The sequence below is a fragment of the Schistosoma mansoni genome, assembly GCF_000237925.1.
Source record: "Schistosoma mansoni, WGS project CABG00000000 data, supercontig 0249, strain Puerto Rico, whole genome shotgun sequence".
Taxonomy (NCBI): domain Eukaryota; kingdom Metazoa; phylum Platyhelminthes; class Trematoda; order Strigeidida; family Schistosomatidae; genus Schistosoma; species Schistosoma mansoni.
In genome coordinates, this window is record NW_017386112.1 from 57,102 (window position 1) to 77,416 (window position 20,315).

At 39.8% G+C, this 20,315-nt stretch overlaps 1 protein-coding gene across 1 annotated transcript; it reads left to right on the forward strand.

The window, feature by feature from the left end:
• Window positions 1-11,983: 11,983 nt before the first annotated feature.
• On the forward strand, window positions 11,984-12,588 carry Smp_192100 (hypothetical protein; the record flags this gene model as incomplete). The annotated part of the gene is made up of 5 exons (XM_018792561.1): window positions 11,984-12,040; window positions 12,081-12,163; window positions 12,198-12,312; window positions 12,344-12,445; window positions 12,478-12,588. 5 exons carry the CDS (start codon window positions 11,984-11,986, stop codon window positions 12,586-12,588), a joined length of 468 nt encoding a protein of 155 aa, XP_018644600.1.
• Window positions 12,589-20,315: the final 7,727 nt, after the last annotated feature.

A 20,315-nucleotide genomic window follows, 5' to 3' on the forward strand; every position in this document is an offset into this window, starting at 1 on the left:
TTGATATTTGATCACCCCCTTTTGTTCTTAGTTCCACGTAAGACGTAAGTGATGGCCGGTACATGCGTCAATATCCAAGCTAAAAAAAGAGTTCATGGACTTACAAAGGTCATAATCAATGATCTTCAATGATCTTGCCACCTTGAGCCTTATAATAAACTGCCCAGCTTACGAAATAATCGTGGACGTTTTTCCTCTCAATGCAGCTTCTAAATTCTGACATATATATAGACCGACATCATCTTATACAATTTTGACTGTAAGCCAGAGCAGCTGCTTTGATTGCCGCTTGCTTTCACCTGTAGTCCGGTGAGCACTTGCATAATGCATCACGAAACCGAAAAATATTGACTTATAGCATGAACAGTCATTACTTCACCTCGTCTTTACACATTGCCGTGGTGGCGTCACTAGCATTCAGTAGTTGCCTCCACAAACAAAGTGTGATCATGTTGTGCTGCATTCTAGGTCACAACTAAGATCCAGTACGTATTTACTCCACCCAGTCCTCGTACTTTGCAGGTTGTCGTTTTGGAAATCAGAGACTTTGCTCTCTCTAAAGATTAATGCAGACGAGTTAGCCAAAAGACTAATAGAATAAATCTAAAGCCATAATTCAGTTCGTATAATTATCACTCAACCCATGGTTGACACGTAAGCTATCTTGTTGCCTTCCACAGATCTGAAAGCAACCTGGAAGCGACTTTGGCGTAGAAGTCACTTCCACAACTTGTTCCTTTTAACCGGTCACGAGTCACTTGAGTATAAATACCGGAAATCCGGAATATATGTAAAAACACGATGGCCAGATGCTGCAATTATTATTAAGGATAGTTGTCACATTATAGCCTTACTTTTCTAAAATGTTACAAACATTACAAGGTTCAGTAATAATATAATAGTATATTTCTGTCTGAGCAGGCACACGCCATTTTTACAGGAACGATCTATAACTCACAACACTGGTTTGTACTTAAGATTCTTCCCATCAGAGGAGATACATAGATAGAAACAACAAAAATAAAAAAGGTAGTTCATTCGTGCAGATAGTTGTAGTAGAATAGAATCCTAACCACACGACTTTTGAAGCCGAGCACAGAATTACTGAAACTACTTATATCCAACAACTAACATGAAGAGAATGTTAACTCTGGAGAACGTGGAAACATAATTTCATCGGATGGCATGACTTAGCCTTGCAGGTGTGATCATTTTTGTGCAACTTATCTCTTTTATTCTAAAATTGCTTTCAAAACAATTGCTCCCTACATCAACCAAAATGCTAAGTCTAAGCTACGAAAACTAAGAAAGACGTACTTTACATCAAAAGACTTTAGTGCCCTGCACCAGGTATACTCTGTACTTGAGGGAGTGCAAAGTCATCACAACAAAAACAAACAGACAGAAGAACGTACTGCGCTCACAGCTGCATCTAAAGTCCAAAACTTATGTCGGCTCCTTGCAAAACGGATGAGAAAGAACAAGATCATAACATTCACTCTTTACTGCACGATGGTGTGACGTACAATGACCAAACCGTCATATGCGAACTGCTAAGTGAATGGTTTTCACAAAACGGGAATACATCTAATGCCCCAGATTTTAACATAAAATGCATAAGCAAAAGCTATATTAGCACCATAAACTTTGACATTGGGAGTATACATACCGCCATCAAAACCCTTAGGCCGAATGCGAGCTCTGGTGTTGATGATATACCATCAATTCTCTATAAAATGTCGGGGCCGGATATACATACGTTATTGCTCAAAATATACACACTATCATTAGAGGCAGGTACATATCCTGAAGCCTGGAAGGTAACATATGTTCTTCCCAAACACAAATCAGGACCGAGAAACCTGGTCGGAGACTACAGACCTATAAGTATCACCCCAGTTATTTCGCGCATAATCGAAAAAGTGATGAAAAGTCAACTATCAGATCACCTACTTAAGGAAGAACTAATAGACCCAACACAACATGGTTTCATTAGAACAAGATCATGTAGTACATGTCTGATAGACTTCTTTAACGAGGTTACTCGCATACGTGACCAGAAAAAGCTGGTGGTTATACTTTATTTCGAAACAAAGAAAGCCTTTGACAAAATACCCCATAATCTTCTAATCAACAGACTCCAGTCAGTTGGAATTATAAACCCCCTATTCCAATTGATTAGGTCTTTCCTCACAAACAGATACCAAATAACCAAAATTAACTCTACAACATCTACACCTCGACCAATAACCAGTGATGTTGTGCAGGGTAGTGTCTTGGGCCCATTGCTCTTCATAATATATATCAACAATGTATGCAAGTGCTTTACCACAGGTAAGACCTACCTTTACGCTGATGACTTGAAAGTCATCTATAAAACTGACATTGGTGATGTACGAAGTACTATGCAAACTATCCAACATGAACTAGACAAAGTAGACAACTGGTGCAAACGCTGGGGGTTAGAGCTCAACACAGAGAAATGTGGTTGGCTATGTAATGAAGACACGTCCCTTGAAATAAAACTAGCACTTAACAAAAACCCACTGCTCAGACTGACATCAGTAACTGACATAGTGGTACATTACTCAGACAGTCTTAACCTCTCAGTACATATCTCAAGTAAAGCATCTCAAATGCGGAGATTGCTTGGCTTCATCCTTCGTAATTTCTTTCAAAAGGAAACTGAAATCATCCTGTATAAAACCTGCGTAAGACCCATCGTCGAATACTGCTCGCTCTTATTTTACAACCTACGCCTATCTGATATACTTAAGGTGGAAGGAATACAGCGAGACTTCACTCGCAAAATACTTAAGAACGACCAACTCACTGACTACAAATCCAGATGCCATATCTTAGGACTAGAACCCCTTTGGAAAAGATGGCCTAGGTCTAACTTAATTCTTTACTTCAAACTCCTTAAAAACCTTACTTATTCCACATGTAATATAGTTCTCTACCAAGACTCACATGGATACAACCTTCGAGACAAAGTATCCACTGTCAAAATTGAAAAACACAGATCAAAAACACGTGAAAACTTCTTCCTTATCAAGTACGCATTGATATGGAACAGTCTTCCTTCTGAAGTACGCATGGAAGACAAATTACATACGTTTACAAGACTCATTAATCAACCCCTCACCTGCATAGATCTGGTGCAAACGAACACATCCACGTCCCACACAGACATCATAGGCTCTCTACATATATAGACTGAATCGCCTTATTTCCCTACCTTGTAGTTGTATTTAATACTTTCCCCTCACTAATTCTTTTCAATTGAAGTACACAGGCAACTCACTGGATCTATCAATACTCGGTCGCTAAACGACGCTTATAAATACCCTAAAACACTAGAAGGAACGCACAATCGACTGCCTACTGCCAGTCGTCGTACAACCATAGAACCTGTCACCCATCAACCGGTTAGCGTAGAAAAAAACAACCTCAGCGCGAATTTAGTGTGAGTTACTTCTTGTCTATTCTTTATCGGCTTTTTACTCATCTGTACACTATGTTGCCTTGCCATTAATATTATTTCGCCACTCGTTATCTTACCTTATATGTAACTTATATAAATCTCCACTTTTCCGCCTACTATGGTAAACAAATATCCTACACTATACCCTTCCTAATGCCTATACTCTGATTCGTAACCTACACTTCACTATATAGTCAATAAAAACATTGCATCGAAGCCTTACCCACAGTCCATAATTTGTAACTGTCTGATAAGCTTGTAACATGGTACTTATAGAAATAGTGTTTTCCAACAGGATGTGAAACACAGAGCATTGTGTGAGATATGATATGTATCCAAAAAATAAGCGTAAATGAGCCTAACATCACAAAATGAGGGAGGGTGGAGTTACTGATCAGCAAGCACTGATGGTGAGGGCGATGATTTCAATCCACCCGTGTTTGTGGGGCAGAACATTTTATCTGTATCAGGCTCTTTATGGATGAGAACAAGTCAATCAATCTGTGATATTGAGATTGTTCTCCTACACTCACCATTAAGACTCATGTTTCTAATTTTTGTGCTGGATTAACTATTCTACTAAGACAACCTTTAACATGCTAACTCGGACTTTTACATGAAAACTGTGTGGCAGGCATCGGATTATTAAAAGAAAACTGACTGTAAAGGATATGGTTGCTATTTTACTTAACACTACTCTCTATATGCACTCTCTGTTCTTCCTTATTGCAACCTTGACTTCCCTCCTTCATTGGAACCTACTCCACCTTGATAAATATTACAACTCATTGTTCTTTATTACTGCCTGGTCTCCTTTGGAGCCCCTAATCGCAGTTCACTCTTGCAACATGAGCTAGTATCAATTTAATCTAATAATTTATCATACCCTCATCTGTTCCACTAATAAATGTTAAGCATTGATTATCGCTCATATCCAAATGCCTTGCTGCTCCTCGGTTTCTCTTTTATTTTTTCTCTTCAGAATCTTGCTCTGAGGGTGAAGCTATGTAACTTCTGACATCTGCAACAAGCTTGACGAACGCGCCTTCCCAACGTCATAGCTCGAACGAGGCGCTCCACAAGCCTACTTTATAACAACTATAAACTTAAGAAGCTGCATCACATAAATACTTAGCACTACCGAAACCCTATTACACTTTTTGTCGAGATTGGATCTGGTATATAACGTGGGCGCTATGCCCCTTTGGAAACTATTCTTATGAAAACACATTATATCTGAGCGAATGAACTGCTATCAACTTTTATAGATTATAATTACTAAACAAGCTTGCTTGGGACGCATACTGTGAACTAGTATATGTTGTAAATTGTAGATCATGCCTGTAAAAATGGCGTGTACCTGCTATTGCAGAAATATATTATTATTATTATTATGTTAAATACATTTTTTCTATATCCAGCCTGAACGTGTTCTCCATCATATATTGGTGATTATTACGATAGGACGAGTCAATGTAGACAATGATGTGACTTCCACGTAAGATCTTATCGATTAGGTAGTCATATCATGACCAATTTACAATTTTAATATTAGGTCTATTATTGGAGCAGCACTAATAACGAAGTAGACCATAGTTCTACAGAATTAATCAGTTTCATTCTCCGTCTGGAAAGGACAGGAGGCTTGATAGCCTGTTTTGGTCCTGGCAGTGATGGTCTCTCAATTGATCCAACTGTCTTTTGAAAGAGTTGACAGATGGAGCTTCAATCACGTGTTAAGGTGATGCATTCCACTAGTTCATTACTCGATGATCACCTAACAAATAATTTTTTCTAGGCTTGAAAACATTTTTGTAATGTCCTTGTAAATTCCCTGTTTTGGGAAACAAAGCAATGAGAGCATATCAGTTGTAAATTTATCACTAAGTAATTTGAAAATTGTAGTCAAGTCACTCCTAGTTCTTCGATTTGACAAAGGAAATAGGTTTAGTTTAGCCAGTGGAGCATAATAAGGGAGCTTCGCTATTCCGGGAATTAGCTTATTTACTGTTCTATGAACCTTTCCCAAAGGTTCATTGTTATTTTTAAATAGGGGGTAGCTGCTTGTATGCAGTACTCAAGTTAAGGACGCATGTAGTGGCGTGCTTCGTTAATCGATCGTCTTGATAACCGTTATTATAACAATCTGAACGGTGTATAATATCAGAAGACAAAGGGAAGCAGCAACTACATTTTTATTGACCAATAACATAGGCTAGAAGGCAGTGAGCACACTAGCAAATGTAAGTAAGCGAAGGAAAGATGACCCATAGTGGGGATGGCTGGGAAGCCAACTCGATTTAAGCAAGCGTTAATCAACATTTATAGTCGGACAAAAATGAGTGACAGATATACGATGAATAAGATACGAAGTGTACACATATATGCTCATATAAAAGTGAAGTCAAGGTTAATAAGCAAATGATTAACAAGATCCAAATATGACTCATGACATTATAGGTGAATTGGCTTGTCCAGAAACTAGAATAAACTATGTAGGTGTAACATAGTATACGACGTTACACTACTCCGCACACGCACGATTACTATGTACAAAGTAGAAAAAGTTTTAACGTCGACATGAATAAAGGCCATACTTATTGACCGTAGGGTTCTAAAACTTTTGTTGGCTATTGCACGGCAGTGTGCATTATTTTTTAAGTCTTGGCTAACAATGACTTCTAAGTTATTGTGTGTCTGGACAACGGGTAGCTCAATGTTGTTCATCATATATGTATCTGTACCTTGATAACCGATATGCATCACAGCACACTTGGAAGTTTGAGATTATTCAGATGGTTTCCCCAGGTTATTTTGAAGTTCTATGCTATCACTCTTATTTCTTATCGCTCTCCATATCTTAACATCGTCAGCATATAGCAAGTCCGATGATGACAGGAAACGAGGAAGGTCATTTACACATAACAGGAATAACACTGACCCCAAAACTGTACCTTGAGGCAGTCCACTAAGCACAGTTTCCCAGTTAGACAACTTGGAGTTCACCCATACTCTTTGTTGGCGCTCAATTAGGAAGTCTTTTATCCTCATTAACTGATTGCCACAAACTCCGGCATTTCCCAAATTATGTAACAGTCTATTGTAAGGGACTTTGTCAAAAGCTTTTCTGAAGTCAATGTAGGCTACGTCTATGAGCAACTCATGGTTTTTAAGACAGCACCAGCTTTGACGAACCACTAATAATTTAGTGAGACAGGAATAGTATATTCTAAAACCATACTGCTTTTCCAAAAGAATCCTGTTTTCATAGAGGTCCTTAAACAACTGCTTCCGAATAATCTTGTCTAAAATGTTAACAACCACACTAGTCGGGGTAACGGTTCAGTAGCTCTCAGGTTTACTTCGTTTCTGTTTCGAAGACAAGACTTACTATGACGTTCTTAGGTTTATGCCCTAGTATCTCGCTATGAGTGCAGTTTTTACAGTCATTTTCAGAAATGACATAGTGTTTATGTTGCACACCAAGTCACTTTTTAAAAAGTTTGTAGCCGTCAGAAAGTATATGTGAGGGGCGCTCAGTATGAGTCGTGACCTTGAAGGGTACGTACGTGAAATTTGCTTAGGGCGTAAGCGGCTCCTAGCTGTGCACTGAGAGTGTGATGCCGAAAAAATAAACAATGGAGAAGTATCGAATTTGTATATAAGCCCCTGAACAATACCTAACAGTTTCTAGTGGAGCAGACAAGGGTATGATAACGTACGTTCCTAATGCGTATTAGGAAAAACCCATAGCGGCTGTTGTCGCTAGAGTGCAATATGGTTAGACCCTCCCGAAAAAATAACACAGTAATCATAATATATTCTAAGATAACAATATGTTACATGAGGCATTCCAGTATACACTCATGATCAAGCTGTTACCAGCGCTACAGGCTTCACTTTATTAAGTTATTGAATTATGTTGACATGTTGTAAGGCACATGTGCAATATAAACAGAAAATAAATTTTCATACATTAGAATATTAATATCAGTGGGAATCTTATGTTCAACATAAGAGGTGGCGCGCCTTATGAGAGCTGCATTGCGATAAGCAATTGATGGTCGAGAATGAATGGAATTAAAGTCCAGAACAGTCAATCGAAGACGTCAAATTGAGCGTATTAGTTTGTGATCCTCGATAGTGATCACGGACAAATTCCTCAAGTATAAGTGACGTCTCAGGACAAAGTTTTATGTTCCACATGCTTTCGGAGGTATACCATGAGGGTGCTGAAAAAGAGAGAAAAAGGGAAGGACGAGAAGCAGGACGGACAGTGTTCATGACTACTGAAGTTTAGTCACTTGTGGTGGGACAATTAGAGTATGACTACTTAGACTTATTCTCCTTTATCAAGTCAGTTTCTAGGCAAATGTATTTCATCAGGTTAGTAAAACAAGGCACAGTATGGAGTTGAATGAATAAAGCAGTGTACAAATGGAGTTATGTGTTTTTAAAATTTGGTGGGGATGGTAAAGTGTTCGAATGTCAACTGGCTCTTTTTCGTCAAAATTATTATAACTCGTTTTTATTGTTATGTTTGTGGAGTGATGAGTGAACTCATGTTTAGCGTAATTGTCCAGTCTTGCTTGCAATAGGGTTTCTCTGAAGGAAGTAAAACCAATTCAGGGTTACAGACATGAGCCAAGGATGTGATTGGCACAAGAAATTAGCACCAATACAATTGGTTAGTGACATCCAACTTGACAGTAAGGAGCAGTAACTTAGCACAAAGTTCTGCCCTACAGACATTAGTGGATTGAAGTTGTCTCCTCCCTATTATGTTTGCTGGTCAGTAACGTCACCCTCCCCCCTTGTGATGTTAGACTCGCCTACGTTTGTGTCATGTATGGATATTGTTTTAATCTGAGCCCTATATTGCACACCTTGTTGGAATACAGTGTCACTACAAGTTCCATGTTACAGGCAGATCAGACAGCTAAAACTTTTGCATTGTGGGTTGAATATCTGTTTACTGTATCGCATTGCTATGAAGGAAACTAGTGGTATAGGTTATAAGATACCGGTCATATTATATGTGGTTTAGAGATGATAAGGACAAATAGCTGGCCGGAGAATATGAAAGAGAAGTCTAAGGTTATAAGATATATGAGTAGGACGATGAGTAAGCAGGATAAAAAAAACATTGTTTGGACGCTAGTGATGAAAAAAATATTTCATATTAGTAAAATATGAACTAGAAGGAACTCACAATAATTTAGGATAGTTTCTGAGCTTCTTATGATTAGATAGTTTTCGATTTTTCGCCTGAGCAGTCTCTAGTTTCATCAAGTTTTATTGGATCGTGGTCCAAGGTATTTCTAGGGCCCAATGTGTACAACACCATAAATGGTTATGGAGATGAAAAGAAAATCCAAGAAACGCAGTTACTTATTAGTTATAAAGAGGGGATACGGAGCATACAACAATAGAAAACGAATAAAGCACTGTTTGGCCTGCAACATGTCAAACGTAAAGTTTCAGAGGCTATTCGGCGTCAAATGATCTCAGTTTGTGGCATGGCTATCAAATGTCAGTCGGTTAGATGTTGGATGGACCATTGTCAAATGCAGGTTGGTTTAGGTAATCTCCATCGAACATGTGGGAACATGTGGGAATCGGTCCATAAAGCGGTTAAGGAAGGATTTAAATTGAATAAGCGTTTGGCTTGACCGGATGTCTACTGGTAATCTATTCCAGAGGTTTGCATAGCGCGTGACTTCAATTTGCTTGATGTTCTCGATATATTTAGTACAAAAAACGTAGATAACTACGTAGGAAAAAACAGTATTTGATTGCTTAATTACATAGTTAACTATGCCTGTTACCTCACGTAGAGAAGCATAGGCCACCCACTAGCATTTCCCGTTCAACTCTGTCCTCAACAATTCTTTCTAATTGTTATTCATGCTTTTGATCTGCTTCCGATTCTGCACTCAATATGTTCTTTGGCCTTCCTCTTCCCACCATGATTCCATGTTGACGCTTGCCATGTGATGCAGTTTCATGATTTCCATAAAGTATGTCCTATTTACTTCCAACGTCTTTTCGTAATTTGCTCAGTTGGAAGCTGGTCTGTTCTCTCCTACAGTAGGTTGTTCCTGATGGTATCTGGTGAACAGATATTGAGTATCTTACTTTGACATTTGTTTATAAATACTTGTACGTTTTTGATGATGGTTGTGGTAGTTCTGGAAGTTTCAGCTCCGTACAGTAGAACTGTGTTGGCGTTCGTATTGAAGATTCTGACTTTGATAATGGCTTGCGGACAGTTGTTTTGAGTTCTATTTGTTCTTCACCTGCATTTGTTGGTTTGTATAGGATAGAAGGTCTAGTTGCATGCAATCTGTCCATTGTATTCCTTGATTTCCCTCAGATGTGTAGGTCTTCATAATCCAGTCAACCACCGGAAGAGAAAGGGGGTAGTAGGCAACCTTGCCTGACACCGGTCCTCAATTTGAGTGAGTCTGCCAGTAATCCTCCATTCACCACTGTACAGTCTAGTCCATCGTATGAATTCGGTATGATGTTGACGATTTTCCCATGCTACTTAATCCATGTAGTCGAAGAAGGTCCCTTAATGTTCTCCTACCCACGTCGTCAAATGCCTTCTCATAGTCAAGGGAGTTGATGTATAGTGATGGCTTGCATTAAATTGGTTGTTCAACAATGATCGTTAGTGTTGGGATTTAGTCTGTGCACGACCGGTCGTTACGGAATCCGGTCTGTTGATCTGGAAGTTGGGCATCTACTGAATTTTTCATCCAGTTCAGCAACACTTTGTTGCAAACCTTTCCAGTGTGTCTGTGATACGTGTTCTTCCTCCCAAATCTTCCTGAACAGAACGTGGAGCATGTTAGCAGTTGCTTCTATGTCTGACTTTGGTGCTTCGGCTAGTATATTGTCAGGTCCATCTGATTTCCCACTTGTTTGCTTCAGTGCATTCAGCTTGTGCCTTGACTTTCTCTGTCCTTGTTCGGCTGTTGTTAATTACTATTTTTTTGTTCTTCCTTTCTTGAAGCTTGTCTAGGGTTTCGACAGAGATCCATTCCTTATGATGATGATGCTTATCGGGACCCAGAATCTCCTGATGCGTTGAAGTTAGTGCTCATTTGATCCATTTCCAGTTGTCCTTTATAGTAGTTTCTTCTTCTTTGAGTAGATCCTGTAAGGCTTGTAACGTGTTGTTGAGAGTTATCTTGAATTGGTTGAGTTTGTTAGTATCTGGAAAGACGGCTGTATTGAACCTTTATACTGCTGTTTCTTCAGTTGTCCAGTGTTTCTTTAGTTTCAGTCTCATCTTGGCCACAACCAGGTGGTGATTTGAAGCTATGTCAGCTCCTCTCCTGATTTTCACATCTTTCATAGATCTCCTGAATTTTTTAGTGATGCAAATGTGATCGATTTGGTTCTCCGTTGTGTGGTCCGGTGAGACCCATGTAGCTTTGTGTATGCGTTTGCGGAGGAATATTGTGCGGCCTATAACCAGTTTGTTGGATGCACATAAATTTGCAAATCTCTCGCCATTTTTGTTTCTCTCTCCCAGTCTATGTCGTCGCATGATATCTTCATATCCGGTGTTGTTCATTCCGACTTTGGAGTTTAGGTCTCCCATCAGGATGGTGAGATCGTTTCTTAAGCACTTCTCTATGATTGATTGCAGTCTCATAGAACTAGTCCTCATTGTCGTCGTTGCTATCATTGGCTGGTGCATAACACTGGACAACATTCATTACGTTTCCCCCTTCCTTGTTTTGAAGGATGCCCAGGAGAAGGTTGGATAGAGAGCTCTGGTGGGCGATCTACGCTCTTCGACTAGGGGTAACAGGCGTAAGTAAAGTAAGATTCCATTTGTTTTGAAGGATGCTTTGATGGTTCTGGATCCGTGAGATTCCCATCCCATATGCTTATTTGGACAGCATCAAAGCAACTCCCTGAGTTTGTGGAGTATTTTCTTGTTTGTGACCAGAGTACGTGAGCATCTCTCCCGAACATAACCTTTGCTGTCCATTTTTGGTCCAAAGTGTTTCACTGATTTCGAGAACCGCCAATTTATATCTCCTGATTTCCGTTGCTATTTCACTGGTCCTCCTGATCTCCCACATTGTCCGGACGTTCCATGTACCTATAATATTTGTTACTGTGGTTTTTAGAAGGAACATCTGCCTCATGACTTCGGAAGAATTTCAGCTTCCATCATAAGGCTTGATAATTATTCTGAATGAAGATGCTTCAACTCGGAGGGCAGAGTTTAAATGGTTTAAATTGTTTATTCTAGTTAGAGTTTGTTTTTAGCAAGGTTGTTTTTCTACGGGATGGGGTTGCTGATCTCACACCCAACCTTCTTCGTCTGTGTGGGGTTGGGACAGGCAATAGCCCTAGGAGAGGTACAAGCTGAGTTTTGGTTTCCATACTTAACATCTAATTCTTCTGGGACTGTTGTTTTTGTTTTAAGGCAATTGAACTCTGACCAATATCATGGACTCCAATGTATGCATGATTGACGACTTTTCCGATCTTAAGGATCTAGTTGAGAAGTCCCGTAATGTTAAGGTAAGTAATATTTGATTTTTGAATAAAATCGACTTTACAGGCAGATGTATCTGATGAAATCAAGAACTTACTTGCTAGAAGAAGTGAAATAGAGCATAAATTAAAAAAGATAAACTCTCTAATGTATGCAAACCCGTTAGCTATACTTTTTCTGTAGACCTGATTTCCATAAGTTACAAGTAAATGCCGAAAATTCTTCAAAATTGGTCGGTTGTGCTTCGAAACTTGCTCTACAGCTCAGTGGGAAAGTGGAGCAATTAGATTTTGTAAAAGTAATCTTATTGAACTCCTAGTATTTTTCAGAATCATGTTCTTAAATGTGTAGATAAACTAAGTCATATAATTACTGTAAGGAACAGTGCAATTGGAGTGAAACGATGTCTCATTGACTCTAAATTAGATGAAGTAACGTAGTTGATTTTCACAGTTATTTTTAGGCCGCTGGTTACGTGTTTACATATCTGGAAATGGAGAGAGATATAATTTCTCTTATTTCGCGTCTGTCAGCGGGTAAGCCTGTTTTCCACTTTAAAATATCATCGGTCTAAACTAGTAGTTTTCTCACTGTCCGGGTTCATTCGCATATATATATATATATATATATATATATATATATATATATATATATAAAGCATACTTTGATGAATTGCTTAAAAAGTGGTTGTGAATTGTTACTTCAACTTCTCTGCTTGTGTTTTGATTGGAAGTAGATATAGCTTTCCAATAATCTGTAACTACATGCCTAACGTGAGGTCCTGGTCAGCAAATTATATGAAAGTGGGAAGACTACATGTTTCAGTCATGATGAAGGACCATTTAGAAATATGCCTTAGGCAGTCCCTATACTTCATGTCGGAGCAGTAAAGGAAGAGCCTAACAATGTGAAAGCAATAGATGCCAAAATAATTCCAGTATTAGACGAAGTAAGTGGCTAAAGGTATCTATATTAAAATCAGAATTTAGAGATAAATAGGAAATAAATGGATCTATGTTGTTAAGTCCTATTCCGAGCCACGTTTATTCGAGTTCTTAAACCGTTGACCACGATTATCTAGAGAACCTTGACCAATAATTCAATACCTGTCCCTTACGACTTAGATAAGTGATTTCGTGGTAGCTTTTAGCCTTTCAACCTACCCCTAGATCGCTCGGCGTTGAACACCAGGATATGACTTAAATAGAGTCTGCATAACGTGTGTCTCAAAAACTCACAAGTTTAGAATGGTTTAGAAAGCACAGTTCTTATGTTCGTCATGGTATGAAAACTTAGTATACATTGGCTATTTGTTCTCGCCACTTACGTTTAACTCCTGTATATGTTGACGGTGACGTTTATTACGGATTTCTTGAAGATTGCTGTAATCTAACTGTAGTGTCAGTCGAACACTACTCCGTTAAGTAAAAGTGATAAAAAGTGGAACATTTCCAAACACTTCAATAGTGAATCAGTGGCTTATTGGTTTAAACATTAAGCTATCAACCAATGTAGGGTAAGTTTGAAATCCAAATTCTGTGTTTTAAGCATTCAAATATTATGACCAGTCGTCGTAAAATATGATTCAAAGCCGAGTATAGCTGATGAGTCACAATAATAATATAATCATTATAAAGTCTAAAGTTGAGAAACTAGACGTAGTTAAATGGATACTTCACGCCTTTCAAATGTACGGTAGTGGTCTCAGTCGGTCACAGCCTATAACCTGGTGCGTTTGTACATCGGTTCAAGTTCCCATACCCCATCATCACTGAGAGATGAAATTGTCAGGCCAAATCCCAGAATAGTAGAGGTAGTTACCGTATTAGTGATAATAGGAAAGATTAGGCACCAAAGATACGATTCAATAGGAAAATTTAAATTAGTGAAATAAAAACAAGAAAGTCGTGAGGAATTTGGAATCTCAAAATTTGGGGGAAGACAAAGGATGGATGCGACTGCGCCATTGCAAACAATCTTGAACCATGTCATTCAAAGTCTATGACCGTTGACTACTATAATCACACGCATCCCAACACGGTAGGCTATACCTATTAACATGAGTAAATCCAAATGTATCCCCCAAATGCCCCGGTACGGCCGAGAGTGGTGAGAGTCCGCCCTCCCTCCCGAAATGCTCTCACACGACCACGCCTACACAGCCTCTGTCAGGAAAGTCCGACTCACTGCCTTCTCGCGGCATTACCGTTTACGAAATTGAGAGGACGAAAAGCGAATGTCCGGCGCTCTAAACGGGTTGGTGGACACGGAAAGTTTACCTAGGGGAGTTGGCAAACCCTGATCCCAAACCAATGGTGTACATAGGCTCCAATATCCTGAAGGAACAAATGGCGTATGAACCAATCGTTGGTCACCGGCTACCATGGGACTGCATCTTCTCACGATACCCCACTGCCTTGTGGATCAGACATTTAGGTCAAAGGCTCCGGGTGTGGCCCCCTAAGAAAACCACCTGTTTCGGTCTAGGCACCCGGGCAGTATCATAGCCCTCACACAGTGAAATGACATTTTTTGTGTGGCGCATATATATCTGGTACCACTTGTACTAATATTTGTATGTTCAAGTAAATAATTTCAAATGTTAATAACTTCATGGATTGATTCTATGTTACGGTTTGACAGCCCCTAGCCTTCCAGCCTACTCGTACACCTATATACGTAACGCATGTCTCAACCACCTCACTTGATGAAGATTTACTACCTCATCAATCGACTTGTTATTCTTACCTAGTACCGTATTCCTAACTCATACATTGCTTATTCCGTGGTCCCAAAACACACGAGCAATGCTTCGAAAACACCTATGATTTGATGCTTGTAACCTACAAATATCCTTTATTTTTGATGTCCATGATGGTGATCTGACTAACTGGAAACCAATAAAGTGACTAAGGAGTTACGATTTAGTAATAATCAACATAGAACTTGACGCAAATGTGATTTAGCTCAGGTTAGGATTCCATGGTAGCGCAACAAGATGAAATAAACGGAAAAGTAGCAAATGAGTCGAAATAATAGTAATATCAGCGATAATGAACGGCTAAAATTTCAGAGTATACTTCAAAAACGAGGGACGAACTACAGACATGTATAAGTGAATATCAAAACTGAATAGAAGGTAAATGTATCTATACTGCTATTCATTTCTAAATCACGTCACACACTTGAAGTACCCCTAAATAAACGGGTATATACGTCTTTTTAAGCCAATTTGACAATATATTAATATGGGAAGCCAACATATTGAAACATATGTCCGAACGTCAAGCTCCATGAACTAGCTAATATTATGACAGACACACGTCACTCAACATATACATACTGTATTTATTCTGATTTTACGAATCTTATCAAATATTTCCTGTTGTAGTTGTTAATCTCCAATTTTTAATGGTCTCTTGTTTCTGATGGTCATTAATGATGATCTAAACAAAATACTTTATAGATAATCCTGATAATAATCCATTGACAACTCTGGATGACAGTCGACAAATTCTTGTGAAGATGGCAGTTGAGAAATTCGATGAATATGTTTCGAAACGAGATGAAAAGAATATAGTATATTTATTAAAAATATTTTTCCTATTGGGTGAAACCAATGAAGGAATTCGACGATTTTCTATATATCTTTGCTCATACATTTCAAATAAATGTGAACTCTTGATAACTACTAATAAATCATCTTCACAATCATCGGAATTTGTATCGGCTAATTTAATCACAGAAATTCTAGAGTTTGTTGCAGATACATTGAAAAATAATTCAATGTACGTCGAAACATACTGTGGTAAGTATACATTTTTTTATTGTCACTTGAAGAAACAAGAAGAGTTGTGCAAAAGCTTATTTTTCTGACTTTCTAATGTGATATATTTTTTGCAAGGGGAAAAAGTATTTTAATGTTAAGAATTTGTAAAATACCGAACTAGTCTGAGCCATGTTGGTAGATGCAGACTACTTGGTTGGGGTCGGCGTGACTATCGGAACCAATGGTTGGAGATACTAGGTGACATGGATCAGAATCGATCACAATGGCGTACGTGTATACACTCCTTATCTTCCCTTAAACCTTGAGATTAAAATTGCTTCATAACGTTCTTCCTTCCTGTACTATATCCCTATATATAATCTTTCTTTTATATATTACCACCACTAAATTAACTACTTCTATGAATCCGATGTTCATCTTGTTGTGCTAATGATGTATGGAGACTTGGACCGATGCATAAATGTGCCTGGTCCTACGTTGTAGCTGACTGACTGACTGTAAAATACCGGTTATTACTTTACTTACTTACATTTACTTACGCCTGTTACTCCCAATGGAGCATAGGCCGCCGACCAGCTTTCTCCAACCCACTCTGTCCTGGGCCTTCTTTTCTAGTTCTTTCCAGTTCATGTTCATTCTTCTGAGGTCTGTCTCTATTTCTCGGCGTAATGTGTTCTTTGGTCTTCCTCTTCTCCTTTGACCTTCAGGATTCCATGTGAGGGCTTGTCTTGTGACACAATAGGGTGATTTCCTCAAAGTGTGCCCAATCCACTTCCAGCGCTTCTTCCTGATTTCTTCCTCCGCTGGAATCTGGTTTGTTGTCTCCCACAGTAACTTGTTGCTGATAGTGTCTGGCCATCGGATCCGAAGTATCTTGCGTAGACAGCTGTTAATAAACACTTGTATCTTCTGGATAATGGCTTTCGTAGTTCTCCACGTCTCTGCCTCATACAGAAGAACTGTCTTGACATTTGTATTGAAAATTCTAACCTTGGTGTTGGTTGACAATTGTTTTGAGCTCCAGATGTTTTTCAGTTGTAGGTATGCTGCTCTTGCTTTGCCGATCCGCGCCCTCACATCTGCATCTGATCCACCATGTTCATCAATGATGCTGCCCAGATATGTAAAGATTTCCACATCCTCCAAAGCTTCTCCGTCAAGTGTAATTGGATTGGTGCATATTGTATTGTATCGGAGAGTCTTGCTTTTCCCTTTGTTTATATTGAGACCTACTGCTGCTGAGGCTGCTGCTACACTGGTCGTTTTCTCCTGCATTTGTTGTTGCGTTTGTGATAGAAGAGCCAGATCATCCGCGAAGTCTAAATCGTCAAGCTGCATCCTGCCTGTCCACTGTATCCCGTGATTTCCTCCAGATGTTGACGTCTTCATGATCCAGTCTATCACAAGGAGAAAGAGAAAGGGTGAGAGTAAGCAACCTTGCCTAACACCGGTCCTTACCTCGAATGAGTCGGTGAGTTGTCCTCCGTGGACGATTTGGCAGTTTAGTCCATCATAGGAGTTCCGTATGATGTTGACTATCTTCTCAGGCACGCCGTAGTGTCGAAGAAGCTTCCATAGTGTCGTCCTGTCCACGCTATCAAATGCCTTCTCGTAGTCGATGAAGTTGATGTACAGTGATGAATTCCATTCGATTGATTGTTCCACAATGATACGTAGAGTTGCGATTTGATCTGTGCACGATCTATCCTTACGAAATCCAGCTTGTTGATCTCGAAGTTGAGCGTCCACGGAATCCTTCATCCTGTTTAACAATACTCTGTTGAAGACTTTTCCTGGTATTGAGAGGAGAGTGATGCCCCTGTAGTTGTCGCACTTGCTAAGATCGCCTTTCTTTGGTATCTTGATGTGAAGTCCTTCTTTCCAGTCTGTTGGTACTTGTTCTTCGTCCCAAATCTTACTGAAGAGGATGTGGAGTATCTTGGCAGTTGCTGTTACATTTGCTTTCAGTGCCTCCGCCGGGATGTTGTCTGGTCCCGCTGCTTTGCCACTCTTGACTTGTCTAATGGCCATGCTGATCTCTTCAATTGTTGGTGGACCAATATCGATTAGGAGGTCTGTGGGTGCTGCTTCGATGTTGGGTGGGTTCAGTGAGCTGGTCGATTCAAGAGTTCCTTGAAGTGTTCTACCCACCTGTTTCGTTGTTCTTCAATATCGTTGATTACTTTGCCTTCCTTGTTTTTCACTGGTCTTTCTGGTTTACGGTAATTTCCAGCAAGTTTCTTTGTTGTATCATGCAGTTGTCTCATGTTTCCCTCTCTTGCAGCCTTTTCCGCTGTCATTGCTAAATCTTCCACATATTTACGTTTGTCGGTCCTGATGCTCCTCTTCACTTGCTTGTTTGCCTCTGTGTATTCGGCTTGTGCCTTGGCTTTTTCTGCTCTTGTTCGGCTGATATTGATTGCTGCCTTCTTGTTCCTCCTTTCTTCAATCTTATCCAGTGTACCGACAGTGATCCATTCCTTGTGATGGTGCTTCTTTTGGCCCAGAACCTCCTGACATGTTGAAACGATTGCCTCCTTGATACCTTTCCAGCTGCTCTCTATGGTGGTTCCCTCTCCATTGAGTAGGTCATGAAAGGCCCCGAACCTGTTGCTGAGGGCTATGTTAAATTCGTTGAGTTTGTCAGCATCTCGAAGAAAGGCCGTGTTAAACTTTTGTGATGTTGTCCGCACCATTGTCCAGTGCTTCTTGAGTTTTAGTTTCATCTTGGCGACCAGCAAATGGTGATCGGATGCTATATCAGCTCCTCTTCTGGTTCTTACATCCTCCATCGTCCTCCTGAACTTTTTGTTGATACAGACATGGTCGATTTGATTTTGTGTAGTGTGATCCGGTGAAATCCAAGTGGCTTTGTGTATGTTTTTGTGTGGGAATATGGTGCCACCTATGACCAGTTTATTGAAGGCACATAGGTTTGCAAATCTCTCACCATTTTCGTTCCTTCCTCCCAGTCCATGTTGTCCCATGACGTCTTCGTATCCAGTGTTATCCTTTCCAACCTTGGCATTGAAATCTCCCATTAGAATGGTCAGATCCTTGGTTGGGCACTTCTCGAAGATTGACTGCAGCCTATCGTAGAATAGGTCTTTAGTTTCTTCATCGTAGTCGTTCATCGGCGCATAGCATTGGATGATGTTCATTGTAATGCTCTCTCTTTGTTTTGAAGGAGGCTTTGATGATCCTCGGTCCATGAGATTCCCATCCTATAAGTGCATTTTGTGCTTTTCTAGACAGCATCAGTGCCACTCCTTGTGTATGTGGGGCATTTTCTTCTTCATGACCGGAGTATAACAGAAGTTCCCCTGAAGACAGTCGTTGTTGTCCAACCTGCGTCCAATGTGTTTCACTAATTCCAAGCACTTCCAGGTTGTATTTCCTCATTTCCGCAGCAATTTGGAAGGCTCTGCCGGTCTCCCACATTGTCCGGACATTCCATGTACCTATAAAAATTGTCGCTCTGGTTGTAAGAAGGTGCATCGGCCTCATGACTTCCGAAGGAACTCGGCTTTCATCATGAGACGTCATTATTCCTTCTACTCCCAGGGCAGAGTTTGAATGGTTTGAATGATTTTTTCTGGTTAGCGTTTTTTTTAGCAAGTTGATTTTCTACGGGATGGGGTCGCTAACCCCATGCCCAACCCTCCTCCTTTACCCGGGCTTGGGACCGGCAGTAGCCCCTGGAGGAGCTACAGGCGGAGTTACAGGTTATTACGGTAGCAAAATATGGTTTATTCATCTTCCTGTACCCTCTTCCATATGACGAAATAATTTTGATTCGAGTTAACTGTTGGAAGCAAATAATATATTACTAATTTGAAATTGACTAGATTGGCTTCACCAGATCAGTCATCTTAATTATTAAACTATAAAGTGTAAGGTTAGTGGTGGTTCGTTCTCTAGGTCCTAGTTTGAAAAAAAGCATACAACTATTAATGTTATTATTCTTGTTCGAATCCCATTTGGATTTCCAGGTCAAGTCTAGGTTTAATTTCATTTCATTTGGTGGATATGAATTAGTACAGCTTATATCAAAAACTGACCTTCGTCAGACCACAGTTAAAAACCAGTAAGTTCTGGACATCTGTTTCGTCCTAGTATTGAACTCTTCAGCAGTGCATCTCCATGACCCCACTGAGGATAGAACCCTGAACCTCTAGGTCTTGCTGCGAGTGCTTGACGTTTTGACCATTTAGTCGGCATCCAGTGATTTATGTATCTAATTTCAACCAACGTGCTATATCGCGCGAGGCCTAAAGATCCTAATTCACTTGGTATCGTTTGCTTGTATCTTCCCACTGGTGTTTAGGAATGCAATTGATCAGTCTCTTGTTGGCATATATGCATCGTGTGCGAACTGCCTCGATATTGCCTTAAATCACAAGCTTTATGAATAAAGATGGATAGTGGCTAGCAGTGGAATCCAGGACGCGCGTTTCGTCCTATTTGGGACTTGTCGGCTGGATGTTTGTGCGCTATCAGGACTCAGTAGT